The sequence below is a fragment of the Rana temporaria genome, chromosome 5 (genome assembly GCF_905171775.1).
Source record: "Rana temporaria chromosome 5, aRanTem1.1, whole genome shotgun sequence".
NCBI lineage: Eukaryota > Metazoa > Chordata > Amphibia > Anura > Ranidae > Rana > Rana temporaria.
In genome coordinates, this window is record NC_053493.1 from 8,607,815 (window position 1) to 8,627,730 (window position 19,916).

Consider the following 19,916-nt stretch of genomic DNA (forward strand, 5'->3'; position numbering starts at 1 on the left):
AAATACCGTTACCGGTAGGTCTAACGTCGGTTTTCTCTTACCACCTTCCAGGACGGCACCCGAGAGGATAATTGAGTAATAAACACAGGCCTACCTTCAGGGTGGGACCACAGCTTGTAGCACCTTTCGACCAAAGGCTAAGTCTTGCTGTGACAACATTTCCACACGATAGTGCTTCAGGAATGTATGATGGCTGGACCAGGTGGCCGCACTGCGGATTTGTTCCCAGGAGGCCCCTGCTTTCTCAGCCCAGGAAGTTGCTATGGCTCTGGTAGAGTGAGCCTTGATTTTTTTGGGAGCTGTTGCTCCAGTACATACATAGGCTTTGGATATTGCTTCTCTAATCCATCTTGAGACTGAGGCTTTTGATGCCTGCAGTCCCTTCCTGGGCCCAGCGTGTAGAACTAGTAGGTGGTTAGATCTTCTAAAACTCTTAGTTCTCTCTAGATAAATGAGAAGACACCTTCTCACGTCTAACAAATGAAATTTCTTTTCTTTTTCGTTCTTTGGTTCAGAACAGAAGGACGGCAATATTATGTCTTGCGTCCTATGAAATAGGGATGCCACCTTCGGCAGGGGTCTGCTCTGAGGGTGATCCTATCTGGCTGTACCCTCAGGAAGGGTTCTTTCATGGATAGCGCCTGCAAATCCCCTACCCTCCTGGCCGAAGTAATGGCTAACAAAAAGGTCAACTTTAATGTTAGAAACTTAAGGGGAACCTCTTCCAGAGGTTCGAATGGGTGTATAGATAACGCCTCTAACACCCTAGTTAAGTCCCAAGGCGGACAACTATATTTTTGGACTGGAGAAACTCTTTCTCTAGCTAACAAAAAACGTTTTATAAGGTCCTCTTTCGCCAATCTTTTATCAAGATAGACTGAGAGAGCCGTTATTTGGACCCGAAGGGTACTAACTTTTAATCCTAAATCTACCCCATCCTGGAGGAAGTCCAGGATAACCGGGATAGAAGTTGAAGCTACCTGTCTTTCCTTACGCCAGGAACAGAAGGTCTTCCATACTTTTTGGTAAATCTTTTGAGTTACTGGTTTTCTGCTCATGAGAAGGGTATCTATGACCTTCTCTGAGCAGCCTTTGCGTTCTAGAATCTGGCGCTCACTAACCAGGCCATTAGCTGGAAGAATTCCGGCTTTGGATGGAGTACTGGGCCCTGCCTGAGGAGATCTGCCCTGTACGGGAGCTTCAGAGGCTCCACCATCGCCATGGCTCTTAGGTTTGCGAACCAAGTTCTTTTTGGCCACCATGGTGCTATCAGAAGAATCTGGCCTGGAGACCTGCTGAGTTTCTGAAGAACTCGCGGAATGAGCGCTACCGGCGGGAAGGCATAGGCCAGCCCGAAGCGCCAGGTCTGGGATAGCGCATCCAGACCTTCCGACTGTAGTTCCCAGGAAATCGAGAAATACCTTTCTACCTTCCTGTTTTGTCTGTTGGCAAACAAGTCTATTTCCGGTTCCCCGAAATGCTGGACCAGGTGTTGAAACACCTCTGGGTTCAGTTCCCATTTCTCCTCCCTCAACTTGTGACGGCTGAGGAAGTCTGCTTCTATATTGCTCGTCCCCTTTATGTATATGGCTGAGATAGAGAGTACTCTTTCTTCTGCCCAGATTGGGATTTCCCTGGAAAGTTCTAGTAGGGGACTGGACCTGGTCCCTCCCTGGTGACCTAGGTACGCTACTACTGTAGAGTTGTCTGAGCTTACTTGGACTTCTCTGCCTCTGATGTCTTCCTGGAAGGCTATTAAGGCTTCCCCCACTGCTCTGAGTTCTCTGTAGTTGGATGACCTGCGAGCTAGTGAGCTGTCCCATTGCCCCTGCGCTTTTTTCCCCTCCAGGTGGGCGCCCCACCCCCAGGAACTGGCATCCGTGGTAACCTTCACTGGGTTCCACTGAGCCCACGGTCGCCCTCCCCTCAGGTTTTGGGGAGATGTCCACCACTCCAGGGAGGACAGAACCTGGGGGGTGAGTAGTATATCCTGATCTAAGGACTCTTTCCTTTTGTCCCATGAGGACAGGAAGAAGAAGTGTAATGCCCTGGCATGAAGCTGAGCCCAAACCACCGCTGGGATGCTTGCTGACATCAGGCCTAGAACTCAGAACATTCCGTCTGGAGAGTTTGGGGTTTTTGATAAGGTTCCCAACTGCTGAGGCTAGTTTTAAAACTTTTTCTTCTGGTAAGAAGAGTCTCTGCTGCCTGGTGTCCACTACGTATCCCAGGAAGGTCTTGACCTGTTCTGGTTTGAGGGAGGATTTTTCTATGTTGATTATCCACCCTAGGCTCTCTAGGAGTGCCATTGCTTTGTTGGCATCCAGCGTGACTTGGGCGGCTGATTTTCCTGAAATCAGCAAGTCGTCTAAATAGGGTATAAGGGATATGCCCTGAAGGTGCAGGTATGCCACCGCTTCTGCTAGGATTTTTGTAAAAATCCTTGGGCTGGAGGTTAGCCCGAATGGTAGTGCTCTGAACTGCCAGTGGAAGGTTTCTCCTTCCACCACGACCGCAAACCTTAGATATACCTGGTGATCCACGTGGATTGGCACGTGGAGATAGGCATCTTTGAGATCTAGGGTCACTAAGAAGGCCTCCTTCATGAGGTTCTTTCTTACCGAATAAATACTTTCCATAGTAAACTTTTTGTATTCCAGAAACTTGTTCAGGTTTCTCAAGTTTACTATTAGACGGTATTTCCCGGAGGGTTTTCGTACTACGAAAATATGGGAATAAAATCCCTGGTACTGCTGAGCTTTTGGTACTGGTACTACCACTAGTTGTTTGGCTAACTCCTGTATGCCCTCCAAAAGGGCAGACCTTTTCAGGGAATCCCTGGGAAGGTGAGTAATGGCGATCATGGTGGGGGGGTGTAGCCAGAAATTCTAGGCGATAGCCTTTTTGAATTATTTGGCAGATGTAATGACTGTTCGAAATTCTCTCCCATAGAGGGAGGAATTGAGATAGTCGACCCCCCACTCTGACTTCGTCGTCACTTGGACGGTTTGTCGCTGGGTTTTGGAGGAGGGAAAAGGAGGTTGTTCTTCCTGTTCCCTTTGCCAAAGTTCCAACGCCTAAAAGGTTCCTTTTTGGCTTTCTGTCTACCCTGCCCCTGGGGGCCTCGAAAAGTTTTCTTGAAACCTTCTTTCTTGGGTTTAACTGGGAATTTCTTACCTTTTTCTGATGACCTAGCAAGGACATCATCCAGGTCTTTCCCAAACAACAGGGAACCTTGGAAGGGGATGCCACAGAGTTTTCCTTTGGATGTAGCATCTCCCTCCCAGGCCTTGATCCAAACTGCCCTCCTAGTAGAGTTAATGAGGGCTGCTGTCTTGGCTGCTGCCCTTGCAGATTCCGTAGCTGCATCTGCTAGGTAAGCAATCGCCTTCCTTACCACTGTAAGTGACTCAACTACCTCCTCCGCCTCCGAATTCTGGGCGAGGTGGTCGGTGAGTGTCTCTACCCAAACATCTGTATTCCTAGCTACACATGCTGCTGCTAAGGCTGGGCTTAGTGCTGCCGCATTGGCCTCCCAGGCTTTTCTAAGGAGAGACTCTGCTCTACGGTCCATCACATCCTTGATGTTACCCGCATCCTCAAAGGAGAGATCAGATAATTTAGTGACTTGCGACAAAGCCGCATCAAGTCTAGGAAGCTTAAAAAAGACTTCCTCATCTTCCTGGGAGAAGGGGAACCTTCTTTTCCAGGTTTTTTGTTTGATTATTCTCCTTTCAGGGTCTCTCCACTCCTGAAGGACTAACTCCTTGAGGGATTTGTGCAGGGGGAATACTTTAGATTGAGCGTCACTCAGGCCCCTATAAACTTTATCCTGTGCTGAGGTAGGTTTAGGGGTCTCAGGAATTTCCTCTGTGGCGTAGATTGCCTGGAGGAGACTCTCTAGATCTTCTACAGCAAAGAGGTGTTTTCTTGGACGTGTGTCCTCCTGAGACTGACTAATGGAGTCTCCATCTACCTCTCCTGAGCTGTGCCTAGACCTAGGTAGACTGACTACCTCACTTTCTTCACCGTCTGCTTCCCCCAGAGGGGAAATTTGTGAAGGTGTAAAGAAAACGCTTGGGCCCCTCGAAAAGGGGGTCTCCTGAGAGGAAGTGCCTTCCTTAGGGGTAAGTTCCTCCGTTTCAGTCTGTGCCGACTGCCTCCCGGAAGGCCTTAACTGTTGCTAACATTTCTGTTTGCATGGATGAGAGAAAACTCTTCATCATGGCAGCAGCCTCCTTTCCCGCCAGTATATTAATACATTTATAGCAGAAAGGTTTTGTGTAGGACTTGGGGAGCTTCTCTCTACAATTCCCACACTTTTTAGGAGGAACTATGCCCTGTAGCGGAGGGAGACTGAGCTGAGGCCTCCTGGGGTCCGCTGGGGGTTTCTGAAAGACATGAAATATACATTTTAATTGTCTTTTTTCCCCCAAGACTGCTGGCTGTACTGGGGAGGGGAGGAAGTGGACGAGAAGGGACCAGATCCTGCTCCGGTCGTTCCCTAAAAGTTTGGGAACTCTCACCGCTTCCCCCCTCCCTTTCCAGGGGGATTGGTACTTACCGCCCCCCGACCTGGATCTGCCAGCGGTCGTGTCGGTCTTTCCGTCCTCTTCCATGAGGAGGGTGACTCGGTCCTGGCTGTCGGTACTCCTGTACTGGTCACCGCAAGCCGACCCGTCCACCACCCATGCTGTCTCCACGCTTCCACTGGGAACTTCCGGGTTACGCCGTCCGGAACCGCCCACTTCCTGTGATGCAGTTCCTGTCTCAGAACGAGGCCTGGAGCGTGGCGTTTTTACGTCTGGAGACCCGGGAAAACGGCGATTCGAATGGTGGTGGATTCGATAGCACGCAGTGATGGCTCACCTCCCCGCAGCTCAGAGCACTGGTGCTTACATAGGGCGACCTGTGAGTTTGGACCGAAGTCTACAGGTAAGTTCAGCCCTCCCCGGCCTCCCTTAGACCTGTCTCACAGGGGTACCTTCGACCCTCCCCGGTCTCTAGGTTTCCATAAACAAAACAAACGTGTCGCTGTGTTGGAGAAACACAATCAATACTGAGGAGCAAGGGGAAGGGCGGGGCCTTTTAAACTGTCATGTGATTGTGTTTCCTGCAGGAGGAGCCATCATCTCTCTGGTGCCGTCCTGGAAGGTGGTAAGAGAAATTGGTAAAGTCTCTGCCACAGACCTTCCCACAGGTGGAGGTATATTCGGTCCAAAATCCTCAGCACAGGATTCAGCACCCAGATCTCTCCCGATTGGCTTCTTGTAAACTTAGAACTGACAGGCGACCATCATTTAGCCTTTCAGTAATGGTGCCTCCTTCGATGAAGTTCAAGGCCTCCGAGATACAAGCCTTGCGCTCGGTGCTCTCCAAGACAGGTTCATCGAGTGGCTTCCTCCCCCAGGACGGACAGCACAGGACCACTCTGCAAACAGACACAGTCTGACCACCCGGCCTACTTAGTAGATCACAACCCCGGACCAACGTGGTCTTGGAGCCAGGAACACTTGAACATGCACCCCCAGCCAGGAGGGCCACACACGGGGGGGTGGTGGGACGACAGACCAGCGATCGACGACCCCGGTCCAATGGCGTCTGTCCCTTAAATACTTCTCCCCAGCATGCACAGCGGGACTGTTAGATTATGAATTTATTACTATTCTATGTGATAAAAGTTTCCGAGAATCAATATTTAAACATGGTCATTTTGAGGTTTGTTGAGGACAGATGAAGGTCAGTTGCTGTGTATGTAACATCTATTCTTGAAGTTCTACGTCAAGACAATGAGTGGAGATGTGTTAACTTCATATACACAAGTGGGTGTTACGTTTATGACAGTAGCATAACCTTTCTTGGAGCTATTCTAAAAGTAAATATGCTTAGCTTGGCTTTTAGAACAGTATAAGAATCCATGTGGTTGGAGTAGCTAGCAAGGAACGCTGGGGTCATCCAACCCTACAGGGAGATGGGGGTAGGAAGCCCACCCTGCGGAAAGCCTTCACTATGGAAGTATCGGGGGAAGGGACCCTATCCAGCAGAAAGATTACCATCCAATTCCTTCTTCTGAATTACCATCTTGCCATGTGTTACCAGCTGTAATTATGTAAGCACTGTCGTTTTGCTTGTCCATCTTAAAGAATAAACTTCACATTATTGGAATGATGCCTAAGTGTTATATATTGGGAACGAATCACCTGGAAGAAAGAGACTATTGACATAACACGTGTCCCCCCTCTTCCACATTCTACAGGGACGATCAACTCCACCGATTGGCTGCCGAAGGGAACACCCAAAACACCTTGACCCGACTGCTGCCACCCTTGGTCTGGGGTGGTAACGGCACCCCAGACAACAATAGTGGTCACTCACAGTACAGCCATGACTGGAACAGAAGGCCAAAATTTGGAAAAATCATACAGTCTGAGTCAACTAACTCTCAGACTACCCTCTAAATTTAAAGCAGCGCCGGCCGCTACATACAAGTAGCCAGTAAGGCAGGGGTTGACAAATTTGCTTGGAATCTAGGAGCCAGCTAAAAAAGTTAGGAGCCAGAAAACGCGCCCTGTCCTGACAAGCTTGCGCGCAGAAGCAAACACATACGTGAGCAGTGCCCGCATATGTAAACGGTGTTCAAACCACACATGTGAGGCATCGCCGCGATTGGTAGAGCGAGAGCAATAATTCTAGCCCTAGACCTCCTCTAACTCAAAACATGCAACCTGTAGAATTTTATAAACAACGCCTATGGAGATTTTAAAGGGTAAAAGTTTGTCGCCATTCCACGAGCAGACGTAATTTTGAAGCGTGACATATTGGGTATCAATTTACTCAGCGTAACATTATCTTTCATAATATAAAAAAAAAAAAAAAAAAAAAAAAAAAAAGGGATAACTTTACTGTTGTCTTATTTTTTAATAAAAAAAAAAGTGTAATTTTTTCCCAAAAAAGTGCGCTTGTAAGACCGCTGCGCAAATACGGCGTGACAGAAAGTCTTGCAACGATCGCCATTTTATTCTCTAGGGTGTGTGTGTATATATATATATATATATATATATATATATATATATAAATAAATAAATAATGTTTGGGGGTTCTAATTAGAGGGAAGAAGATGGCAGTGAAAATAGTGAAAAATGACATTAGAATTGCTGTTTAACTTGTAATGCTTAACTTGTAATACCAACGGCCACCACCAGATGGCGCCAGCTTAACATCTGGTGGTAATAACTTGTAATACCAACGGCTCACCACCAGATGGCGCCAGCTTTGTTTTTTGCCCCCCCTTCCAAGCCAAGTCGCCAGGACCCTATTTCTAGTCGCCATGGCGACCTGGATTTGTCGAGCCCTGCAGTAAGGCCAGGTTTACACATGTCTGGCTGCGGTTTGCAGTCCAGAGGGTTTCCATTCACCAGTTGAGGTGTGAATTTTTGCCTGAATTTGCACCTGAACCGAACCCCGAAAGAGCACAAGATCTCTAGTAAAGACCGCACTGCGGCTGTCTGGGTCATGTGTGAACTGGCTCCAGTTGAGGACCGGTCACATTCACATGTTATGCGAATTGGATGCAGTTAAAAAAAAAAAAAACCCCAACCAACTCACATATATGTGAACGCAGCCTAAACGTTGAAAGTGAACGCTTATCCTGCATGCTCGTTCCTGGTCAAAGGCTCGCTATGTAATGAAGCCAGCAATGACAGTTCTTATTTCCTGTTCTTCTATTACACTGTATACCCCCCCCCCCCCCCCCCGAGCATTCCGAGTTTTCCGATAAAGCAACCCAGGAATAGCTGCTCTTTCTGGCTGCATCTCCAATACACCATTAAGAGTTGTACAGCCAAGAGACGTTGGGGGTTGTTGTACAATCCTTTGAGCCATTTGCAGGGCTGCCATAAGGAATTCTGGGGCCCCTTACACAGCTTCAGGAGCAGAGAACTGGGGGGGTGGGGGGTGCTGCCGCCTCAAATTGAGAAGTGGGGGGGATGAATTGAGAAGCAGTGGGGGGCGTGAATTGAGAAGTGGGGGGGGGGGGGTACTGCTCGGCAAAATAGGGGGTTTGCCCTGGGGACCTTACAAAAAAAAATAAAAAATGAAAAAATATACATGAAAAAAAAAAAAAAGCCATCCGGGTCCCTGGGGACCTCTGGGCCCTTTAAGAAAAAAAAAATATATAAAAGTTTTTTTTCTATTAAAAATGTTTTTTTTTTTATAAAAAGAAAAGAAAACAAAAAGGGGGGTGGGGTTGCCATCCGGGGCCCTGGGGACCTCTGGGCCCTTTAAGAAAAAAAAAATATATAAAAGTTTTTTTTCTATTAAAAATGTTTTTTTTTTTATAAAAAGAAAAGAAAACAAAAAGGGGGGTGGGGTTGCCATCCGGGGCCCTGGGGACCTCTGGGCCCTTTAAGAAAAAAAAAATATATAAAAGTTTTTTTTCTATTAAAAATGTTTTTTTTTTATAAAAAGAAAAGAAAACAAAAAGGGGGGTGGGGTTGCCATCCGGGGCCCTGGGGACCTCTGGGCCCTTTAAAAAAAAAAAAAATTAGTTAAAAGAAAAGAGATAGATAAAAAAGGGGGTTGCCATCTGGGCCCCTTACAGGTGTACTGCCTGTACCCCCCTGATGGCAGCCCTGGCCATTTGTAACCAATACAGCATGAATCAGTTGGAGTAATGGAACAGGAAAAAAATAAAAAATGCAAGAAATCTCTGGCACTCCCGAGTGTTTTGCCCCCCTCTCCTCCCTCATCCTGCATTGTTTGAGGTCCAACTGTGTGTGGGGGCTCCCTGTAGGATCAGAGTGTTTCCTCGCTGGGACTCCACTCCATCCCCGGCCTGTAGTGCACTAGACGGAGATGGAGGCAACGTGCCACCTAAAAAACAAACCAGCAGCTCCTTTGGGGGTGGGGCTACATAAGCAAAACCCACCATGATTGGCCATTATGGGAGACGACAATTAGAAACCAGTGCCAACAAGCAGGGCTGGACTGGGACAAAAATTTGGCCCTGGACTTCATCCAGACTGGCCCACTTTGACAGGTCTCTCCCACAGCAGCCGGACAACTCCTGCACCTCCCCCGGCCACCCAAGCCCCCTCTCCCCCTTCACTAGCCACTAGCCGTTCTACTTTATTAGAGTAGAACGGCTGGTGCTGGTACTCTTATAGGCAGTACCAGTGGGGAAGCTAGACATTATTTCACCCGGGGCAAAGAATGGTGCCCCCCCTTATGGGACAAGATTAGGCAGAAGTGAGAAACTCCCACGCCATAGCTGTTGAGTCAACTGTCTGTCCCCTCCCCCATGCTCCTGTCGTCCCCCCTGCTCCTCTGGTCCTCCCCCTGCTTCTCTGTCCCCCCCAGTTGAGCGCTGCGGGGAGGGAGAGGAGGTGAGCGCTGCGGGAAGGGAGAGACAGGAGCGGCAGTCCGCTGTCACTGAAGTGGCCCACTGAGCCATCGGCCCACCGGGAAACTCCCTGTAGTCCCAATGGCCAGTCCATCCCTGCCAACAATTGATGTAAACCCGTTGCTGGCAGAGCACACAACTGCACAACCAAGATTACCCCAATCCGTTTTCAATTCTACATAATGGTGGTTATAAAAAAAAAAAAAAAAAAACCAAATCCAGTGATTTCGGTCATGCAGAAGCTCTGGTTGGCAGCGCAGGTGGCAACGGTCGTGCAGTTTGCATTGCTGAACTCTGAGCCACAGGTGTAGCATTTTAGTGAAACAGCTGAGGGGGGAGAAAAAATAAAATAGAATCATTTAAAAAAAAAAAAAATTCCACATTTTGGATGCACAGATGGCCAACGTCCCATTCAGTCATTGGAAGGTCTCCCCATTATGCATCCAGAACAGCTGTGCCATCAGATAGTTGAACCGTGCGGTGGATTTACTGAAGTGCGCAAAATCTGATGCAGCTGTGCATATGGGAGCCAGCTTCCATGTTTTAGCCCCCCCCCCCCCCCATATTCACATCTGCACCTATTACAGGCAATAGGAGCGTCCCAATTGGAGCGACGCTGACTTTGCCAAACCCTATGTCTGCTGCTTCTGAGTTTTCTATATAAGTAAACACACCTTGATGTTCAATTCTATACACTGTGTGGAGTAGATTTTCTTGCCTGGAGGAGCCGCTCCTCATAGCGGGTAATCTATTGTTATATGGTCATTGCAGAGGGTTCTGCCTGCTATTGTGATTTCGGCTCAGCAGGGGTCACAATATCCCACCCCCAGGGTACTTTCTCTTTCTGATGTGTCAAGGGCGGGTTCGAGGTAATTAACCACTTGCCGCCCGCCAATGACAGATTGATGGCGGCAAAGTGGTTGTAGAATCCTGACCGGACGTCATATGACGTCCTCAGGATTCTGAGCCGCTGCGCGCCCCCGGGGGCACGCATCGCGGCGATCGTTGTTGCGGGGTGTCAGTCTGACACCCCGCAACACCGATCAAGGTAAAGAGTCTCTCACAGAGGCTCTTTACCACGTGATCAGCCGTGTCCAATCACGGCTGATCACGATGTAAACAGGAAGAGCCGTTGACGGCTCTTCCTCACTCGCGTCTGACAGACGAGAGTAGAGGAGAGCCGATCGGCGGCTCTCCTGACAGGGGGGGTTTGCGCTGATTGTTTATCAGCGCAGCCCCCCCTCTGATCGCCACATGGACCACCAGGGAAGGGCAGATCAAAAAAAAAAAAAAAAAAAGGCTAAAAAAAAAAAAAAGATGCCAATCAGTGCCCACAAATGGGCACTGACTGGCAACATAGGTTAATCAGTGCCACCCCAGTGTCCATCAGTGCCACCCCACATTGTCCATCAGTGCCACCCTACAGTGTCCATCAGTGCCACCCTACAGTGCCCATCCGTGCCCAGTGCCCACCTATCAGTGCCCATCTGTGCCACCCATAAGTAGCCATCAGTGCCACCCATAAGTGCCGCCCATGAATGCCCATCAGTGCCGCCTATGAGTGCCCATCAGTGCCACCTATGTGTGCCCATCAGTGCCACCTATGTGTGCCCATCAGTGCCACCTATGTGTGCCCATCAGTGCCACCTATGTGTGCCCATCAGTGCCACCTATGTGTGCCCATCAGTGCCACCTATGTGTGCCCATCAGTGCCGCATAAAAATCACCACCAATCAGTGCCACCTCATCTGTGCCCGTCAGTACTACCTCATCGATGTCCATCAGTGCCATCTCATCAGTGCCGCTATATCAGTGCCCGTAATTGAAAGAGAAAACTTACTTATTTACAAAAAAATTAACAGAAAAAAATAAAAACGTATTTTTTTTCAAAATTTTCAGTCTTTTTTTAGTTGTTGCGCAAAAAAAAATAAAAAATAAAAAAAAAAAATCGCAGAGGTGATCAAATACCACCAAAATAATGCTCTATTTGTGGGAAAAAAAGGACGCCAATTTTGTTTGGGTACAGTGTAGCATGACCGCGCAATTGCCATTCAAAGTGCGACAGTGCTGAAAGCTGAAAATTGGCTTGGGCGGGAAGGTGTATAAGTGCCCTGTATGGAAGTGGTTAAATAGGGGGGAGCTGAGCCAGAGAGAGTAGATCCCAAACTTAACAGCGGCTCCTTCGGGGGGGTGAGCGCTACAGTAATAAAAAGCACAGAAAAGACACCTGGTGTGTGGACATTCCATTTACTACAACTCTCATCAAGTACCCCTAGACGGCAGAGATAGAGGCAACGTGCCGCCCAAAACAAACCCAGCAGCTCCTTCGGGGGTAGTGCTACAATGGCTCGGGTCTCAAGTAGTTATTCAGCCACAGAACCGGTGTAGTTAATATGCATACCTCAAAACCGTCCCGGATTTTGCGGTAATGTCCTGCGATTCGCGGTAATTCCTGTGTTCCCACGAGCAGTGCTATTGTCCCGCGATTTCGTGGCCCCCCCCCCCGCTCAACAATTTTGAGCCGCGTGCCCCCCCCCCCCCCCAACAACTTTTATCCGCGGCCCCCCCCCCCCCCAACAACTTTGATTTTAAAAGGATGAGGTGGCAACGCTACATGGAACCCTGCTCTACATGCATGCTACAGGCCATAAGGGAGCCATTTGTTGAGTGATCGGTTGTTATTCCTAATGATTGAGGCCAAACCATACAAGTCCAAAATTGAAAGTTGTGGGTGACCACCCAGCTCCACAAAAATTATATTTGATGGAGTCAGGTGTGAAAAAAAATAAAATAAATAAAATAAAATGGGGGGGGGGGGGAGGGGTTGTTGGCCAAACCCGACCAATTAAATGTAGGGTTGCCACCTCATCCCTTTAAAACCAAACACATACAAATCACACAGGTTCTGTGGCCGATTAACCACTTAAGGACCGCCTCCTGCACATATACGTCGGCAGAATGGCACGGCTGGGCACAAGCACATAGATATACGTCCTGTACTTGTACCCAGCCGTGGGTCGCGGGCGCGCTCCGGGACCGCGGGTCCCGCGGACCCGATCGCCGCTAGAGTGCGGCGATCGGTCCCCGGAGCTGAAGAACGGGGAGAGCCGTGTGTAAACACGGCTTCCCCGTGCTTCACTGTGGCGGCGTATCGATCGCGTCATTCCCTTTATAGGGGAGACACGATCGATGACGTCAGACCTACAGCCACACCCCCCTACAGTTGTAAACACACACTAGGTGAACCCTAACTCCTTCAGCGCCCCCTGTGGTTAACTCCCAAACTGCAACTGTCATTTTCACAATAAAGAATGCAATTTAAATGCATTTTTTGCTGTGAAAATGACAATGGTCCCAAAAATGTGTCAAAATTGTCCGAAGTGTCCGCCATAATGTCGCAGTCACGAAAAATAAAAAAAAATAAAAATCGCTGATCGCCGCCATTAGTAGTAAAAAAAAAAAAAAAAAAGCAATAAAACTATCCCCTATTTTGTAAACGCTATAAATTTTGCGCAAACCAACCGATAAACGATTATTGCGATTTTTACCAAAAATAGGTAGAAGAATACGTATCGGCCTAAACTGAGGAAAAAAAAATGTTATATATGTTTTTGGGGGATATTTATTAGAGCAAAAAGTAAAAAAATATTGCATTTTTTTCAAAATTGTCGCTCTATTTTTGTTTATAGCGCAAAAAAATAAAAACCGCCGAGGTGATCAAATACCACCAAAAGAAAGCTCTATTTGTGGGGAAAAAAGGACGTCAATTTTGTTTGGGAGCCACGTCGCACGACCGCGCAATTGTCTGTTAAAGCGACGCAGTCCCGAACTGTAAAAACACCTTGGGTCTTTAGCCAGCATATTGGTCCGGGGCTTAAGTGGTTAAAATGATAATAAAACTCACTGGGCCAGATTCAGAGACAGTTACGCCGGCGTAACAGTAGATACGCCGTCGTAACTCTGAATCTACGCCGTCGCAAATTTAAGCGTATTCTGGAAACCAGATACGCTTAAATTAGGAGTGGCGTAAGTCTCCTACGCCGTCGTATCTTAGGGTGCATATTTACGCTGGCCGCTAGGTGGCGCTTCAGTTGAGTTCGGCGTAGAATATGCAAATGACTAGATACGCCGATTTAGAAACGTACGTGCGCCTGTCGCATTTTTTTTTACGCAAGGCTTTTTCCGGCGTAAAGTTAGTCGAACAAACAGCTGGACTAGCCAATGTTAAGTATGGCCGTCGTTCCCGCGTCGAAATGTGAAAATTTTATGTCGTTTGCGTAAGTCGTCCGTGAATGGGGCTGGACGTAATTTACGTTCACGTCAAAACCAATACGTCCTTGCGGCGTACTTTGGAGCAATGCACACTGGGATATGTCCACGGACGGCGCATGCACCGTTCGTAAAAAACGTCAATCACAAATCATTTACATAAAACACGCCCCCTGTTCCACATTTGAATTAGGCGCGCTTAGGCCGGCCCATTTACGCTACGCCGCCGTAACTTAGGAGGCAAGTGCTTTGTGAATACAGCACTTGCCTCTCTGACTTACGGCGGCGTAGCGTATATGCGATACGCTACGCCGCCTCAAAGTTTTGCCAGTCTTACTGAATCTGGCTAACTGTGTCTCATCTTCATTAAATTTGCCTCAGAACCCGTCCAATTCATATGTGTTCAGGTTTAAGACTAGGTTCACACTGCTGCGAATTCAAATTCGTTACGGCTGCGTTTTTGCCACGATTTGCGGCCGCGATTTCAGGGAATGCCAGCCTATAGAGCTGAATTCGCATCGCACGCGGATCAAACTCGCACAAGACCCTCCCCCCCCCAGCTTATATTCGCAACGCATTCATGTGACCGGCACTAATGTTAAACTATGCAATTTAAATGACTTGCGAATTTGAGAAATCGCAACGTCTCAAAATTTGCAGCAGTGTGAACCTAGCCTTAAAGGCATGAGGGGGCAACTCAAATTAGAGGCAACCACTGCGTTCAGGTTATTCAAGCTGCTACAGTTGAATACAAAAGCCAGCAGTGCCAATTCCTCCATCCACATGGTCTAGTGTAGAAGAAGGAATCCCAGGGTGGAGGGCTAGCTTAACCACTTGAGATCCACGCTATGGTCGAAAGACGTCCACAGCACGGCTCTCAAGTGCCGGGTGGACGTCCCTGGACGTCATGTTCCCTGTGTGCGCCGCTGGGGGTGCGCAGCGGGGAAACAACGTGCCCGGTGCATCGTTCGGGAGCCGATGCGAGTGCCTGGCGGCCGTGATGTCCGCCAGACACCCACGATCGGCAGTGACACAGCAGGACGTGGAGCTCTGTGTGTAATGATGGGGTGTAAACACAGAGCTCCACGTGCTGTCAGAGGAGAGGAGACCGATCTGTGGCCCTTTACATAGGGACACAGCATCGGTCACCTCCCCCAGTCACCCCCCCCTCCCCCCACACAGTTAGAACACACCCAGGATACACATTTAACCCCTTCTTCACCCCCTAGTGTTAACCCCTTCACTGCCAGTCACATTTATACAGTAAGTAGTGCATTTTTATAGCACTGATCGCTGTATAAATGTGAATGGTCCCAAAATTGTGTCAAAAGTGTCCGATACGTCTGCCGCAATATCGCAGGCCTGACAAAAAAATAAATAAATCCATAAATCTATACCCCATTTTGCAGGCGCGATAACTTTTGCGCAAACCAGTTGCTTACTGCGATTTTTTTTTTTATTACAAAAATACGTCGAAAAATACGTATCGGCCTTAACTGAGGAAAAAAATTGTTTAAAAAAAAAAATTGGGATATTTATTATAGCAACAAGTAAAAAATATATATATATATTTTTTTAAATTGTCGCTCTTTTTTTGTTTATAGTGCAAAAAATAAAAACCGCAGAGGTGATCAAATACCACCAAAAGAAAGCTCTATTTGTGGGGAAAAAAGGACGTCAATTTTGTTTGGGAGCCACGTCGCACCACCGCGCAAATGTCAGTTAAAGCGACGCAGTGCCGGAAGCTGAAATTTCGCCTGGGCACGAAGGGGGTTTATGTGCCCAGTAAGCAAGTGGTTAAACTATGCAATTTAAATGACTTGCAAATTTGAAAAATTTAGAGGGATGAGGGGGCAACTCAAATTAGAGGCAACCACTGCGTTCAGGTCATTCAAGCTGCTACAGTTGTATACAAAAGCCAGCAGTGCCAATTCCTCCATCCACATGGTCTACGGTCCGTAGATGAAGAAATCCCAGGGTGGAGGGCTAGCTTAAAAGCCGGCTATACATCAGTAGAATGCCATTCAAAATTTTCTGCTTTAGGAATGCTCATTCAATTTTCTTAGTCATTAGTGGAGTCAAATTGAGAGGTTTTGACCAGGTTGACAATCCCCCCCCCCCGAGAAAGAAACAAAATGGAAATGTTTCTGCATTGAAACCAATCAGCTTCCAGGTTTTATTGTAAAAACTTAATTGCACAAGCTGAAGTTACTAGTCGATTGCCTGCCCTGCACAGCTGCACCAGATAAGTACTCTGCAGGTTTAGTAGTAAGCCCCATTGGTGGTGTCAGTGAGGGGGGGGGGGGATCATGCCCCATTGGTGGTGTCAGTGAGGGGGGGGGGAATCATGCCCCATTGGTGGTGTCAGTGAGGGGGGGGAATCATGCCCCATTGGTCATGTCAGTGGGGGGGGGGAATCATGCCCCATTGGTCATGTCAGTGAGGGGGGGGAATCATGCCCCATTGGTGGTGTCAGTGAGGGGGGGGGGGGAATCATGCCCCATTGGTCATGTCAGTGGGGGGGGGAATCATGCCCCATTGGTCATGTCAGTGAGGGGGGGGGGGATCATGCCCCATTGGTTGTGTCAGTGAGGGGGGGGGATCATGCCCCATTGGTCGTGTCAGTGAGGGGGGGGGATCATGCCCCATTGGTCGTGTCAGTGAGGGGGGGGGGGAATCATGCCCCATTGGTGGTGTCAGTGAGGAGGGGGGGGGAATCATGCCCCATTGGTGGTGTCAGTGAGGAGGGGGGGGAATCATGCCCCATTGGTGGTGTCAGTGAGGAGGGGGGGGAATCATGCCCCATTGGTGGTGTCAGTGAGGAGGGGGGGGAATCATGCCCCATTGGTGGTGTCAGTGAGGAGGGGGGGGAATCATGCCCCATTGGTGGTGTCAGTGAGGAGGGGGGGGGAATCATGCCCCATTGGTGGTGTCAGTGAGGAGGGGGGGGGGGGATCATGCCCCATTGGTGGTGTCAGTCAGGGGGGGGGGGAAATCATGCCCCATTGGTGGTGTCAGTCAGGGGGGGGGGGAAATCATGCCCCATTGGTGGTGTCAGTCAGGGGGGGGGGAAATCATGCCCCATTGGTGGTGTCAGTCAGGGGGGGGGGGGGAATCATGCCCCATTGGTGGTGTCAGTGAGGGGGGGGGAATCGTCTAACCATTTAGCAATAGCTTAGTGTTTTTTTCTTATTATTACAGAAGAATTGATTATTCCAGATGATGGAAATCCCACAATAATAAAGAAGACATTGAATGGACGTACCTGAAGCAATGCAGAGGACCATCAGGACCAGGAGACTTGTGTAGGCTGCCATTGTTCTCTGGGAAGTAGAGTGAGTGTTTCCTCCACCCTGCTCCTTCCTTATATAGGTTCATGTGTGTGAGTAAAGGCAGGCGTCCCAATATAGTGTATCAGTCTAGGATTGATGGGGGAAAACCTTCAACTGCTCCGTGCCTATGGGAGAAACCAATACTGGAGACTGGGGGCAGATTTGCTTAATTGGCCGTCAGGGCCGCCATCAGGAATTTTGGGGCCCCTTACACAGCTTCAGGCATGGGCCCCCTGGAGCAGAGAATCGGGGGGGTGCCACACGTGAATTGAGAAGCGGTGGGGCGCCGCCAATTGAGGACGGGGGTGACGCCAATTGAGAAGCCAGGGGGGGGGGGGCGGCGCTAATTGAGAATCGGGGGGGGCGCCGCTGATTGAGAAGGGGGATGACGCCAATTGAGAAGCGAGGGGCGGCACTAATTGAGAACGGGGGTGACGTCAATTGAGAAGCGGGGGGCGGCACTAATTGAGAACGGGGGTGACACCAATTGAGAAGCGGGGGGGGCGGTTCTAAATGAGAATAGGGGTTACACGAATTGAGAGGCGGGGGCCGCCGCTAATTGAGAACGGGGGTGACGCTAATTGAGAAGCGGGGGGGCGGTTCTAATTGGGAATGGGGGTGATGCGAATTGAGAACGGGGGGGGGGGTGCCGCCAATTGAGAAGTGGGGGGCACCGCTAATTGAGAACGGGGGTGACTCCAATTGAGAAGCGGGGGGACGGCACTAATTAAGAACGGGGGTGATGCCAATTGAGAAGCGGATAGGCGGCACTAATTGAGAACGGGGGTGCCGCTAATTGAGGACGGGGTGACGCCAATTGAGAACAGGAGGGGGGCGCACTAATTGAGGATGGGGTGACGCCAATTGAGAACAGGAGGGGGCGCACTAATTGAGGATGGGGTGACGCCAATTGAGAACAGGAGGGGGGCGCGCTAATTGAGAAGCAGGGGGATGGTGCCGCGAATTGAGAAGCGGGGGTGGTGCCGTGAATTGAGAAGCGGGGGTGGTGCCGTGAATTGAGAAGCGGGGGTGGTGCCGTGAATTGAGAAGCGGGGGTGGTGCCGCGAATTGAGAAGCGGGAGGATGGTGCTGCGAATTGAGAAGCGGGGGCGCCGCTAATTGAGAACGAGGGTGACACGAATTGAGAAGCAGGGGGGCGCCGCTAATTGAGAAGCGGGGGGATGTGGTGCCGTGAATTGAGAAGCGGGGGTGACACTAATTGAGGACGGGGGTGACGGGTGATGCGAATTGAGAAGCGGGGGGCCTTGGGGCCTGCTTTTTTTTTATTGCTGTCTGTCCCCCGTTACGGACATTCATTCTCTGTATTTTTTACCATTATCACTGAAAGTGAAAGTAAAAAAAAAAACACGAATTTCGGGTTGTCCCCAATCTTCCAATGGGGACACTAGTTCTGGTGCCCAAGGAATTCCCTTAATTTGAAGGAATTTCCTCTCACTTCCTGTTTGGATATGGGGACAGGAAGTGAAGGGAAATCTCCCCAATGGGACACAGATGACAAAAAATAATTCTGACAGAGGTTCTAACCCTTCCTTACTTCCAAAATCAAAACTTTCTGAGATGGGAATGAGGGACACCTATCAGCAAAAGTATGCAGGCATAGGACACACCCCTTGCCACGCCCCCTTAAAGGAGAGTTGTACAAAAAGAGATGTGGTGAGTGTGGAGGTCATTGGAGGACAGGGACCTCATTGTCCAGTGGTGAGATGATTGGAGGACAGGGACCTCATTGTCCAGTGGTGAGATGATTGAAGGACAGGGACCTCAGTGTCCAGTGGTGAGATGATTGGAGGACAGGGACCTCAGTGTCCAGTGGTGAGATGATTGGAGGACAGGGACCTCAGTGTCCAGTGGTGAGATGATTGGAGGACAGGGACCTCATTGTCCGGTGGTGAGATGATCGGAGGACAGGGACCTCATTGTCCAGTGGTGAGATGATTGGAGGACAGGGACCTCATTGTCCAGTGGTGAGATGATTGGAGGACAGTGCCCTCATTGTCCAGTGGTGAGATGATTGGAGGACAGTGCCCTCATTGTCCAGTGGTGAGATGATTGGAGGACAGTGCCCTCATTGTCCAGTGGTGAGATGATTGGAGGACAGGGACCTGATTGTCCAGTGGTGAGATGATTGGAGGACAGGGACCTCATTGTCCAGAGGTGAGATGATTGGAGGACAGCGACCTCATTGTCCAGTGGTGAGATGATTGGAGGACAGTGACCTCATTGTCCAGTGGTGAGATGATTGGAGGACAGTGCCCTCATTGTCCAGTGGTGAGATGATTGGAGGACAGTGCCCTCATTGTCCAGTGGTGAGATGATTGGAGGACAGGGACCTCAGTGTCCAGTGGTGAGATGATTGGAGGACAGGGACCTCAGTGTCTAGTGGTGAGATGATTGGAGGACAGGGACCTCAGTGTCCAGTGGTGAGATGATTGGAGGACAGGGACCTCATTGTCCAGTGGTGAGATGATTGGAGGACAGGGACCTCATTGTCCAGTGGTGAGATGATTGGAGGACAGGGACCTCATTGTCCAGTGGTGAGATGATTGGAGGACAGGGACCTCAGTGTCCAGTGGTGAGATGATTGGAGGACAGGGACCCCAGTGTCTAGTGGTGAGATGATTGGAGGACAGGGACCTCAGTGTCCAGTGGTGAGATGATTGGAGGACAGGGACCTCATTGTCCAGTGGTGAGATGATTGGAGGACAGGGACCTCAGTGTCTAGTGGTGAGATGATTGGAGGACAGGGACCTCATTGTCCAGTGATGAGATGATTGGAGGACAGGGACCTCATTGTCCAGAGGTGAGATGATTGGAGGACAGGGACCTCAGTGTCCAGTGGTGAGATGATTGGAGGACAGGGACCTCATTGTCCAGAGGTGAGATGATTGGAGGAC

At 49.4% G+C, this 19,916-nt stretch overlaps 1 protein-coding gene across 1 annotated transcript in view; it reads right to left on the reverse strand.

The window, feature by feature from the left end:
- Window positions 1–17,046, reverse strand: part of LOC120939792 (lymphocyte antigen 6E-like) — a 30,007-nt gene extending 12,961 nt beyond the window's left edge. The window contains exons 1-2 of the mRNA XM_040352148.1: window positions 16,935–17,046; window positions 9,614–9,727 (exon numbers count right to left, since the gene is read on the reverse strand). Coding sequence (XP_040208082.1) covers window positions 9,614–9,727; window positions 16,935–16,986 — 166 coding nt within the window. The 5' untranslated portion in view covers window positions 16,987–17,046. The remainder of the gene's footprint in view (window positions 1–9,613; window positions 9,728–16,934) is intronic.
- Window positions 17,047–19,916: the final 2,870 nt, after the last annotated feature.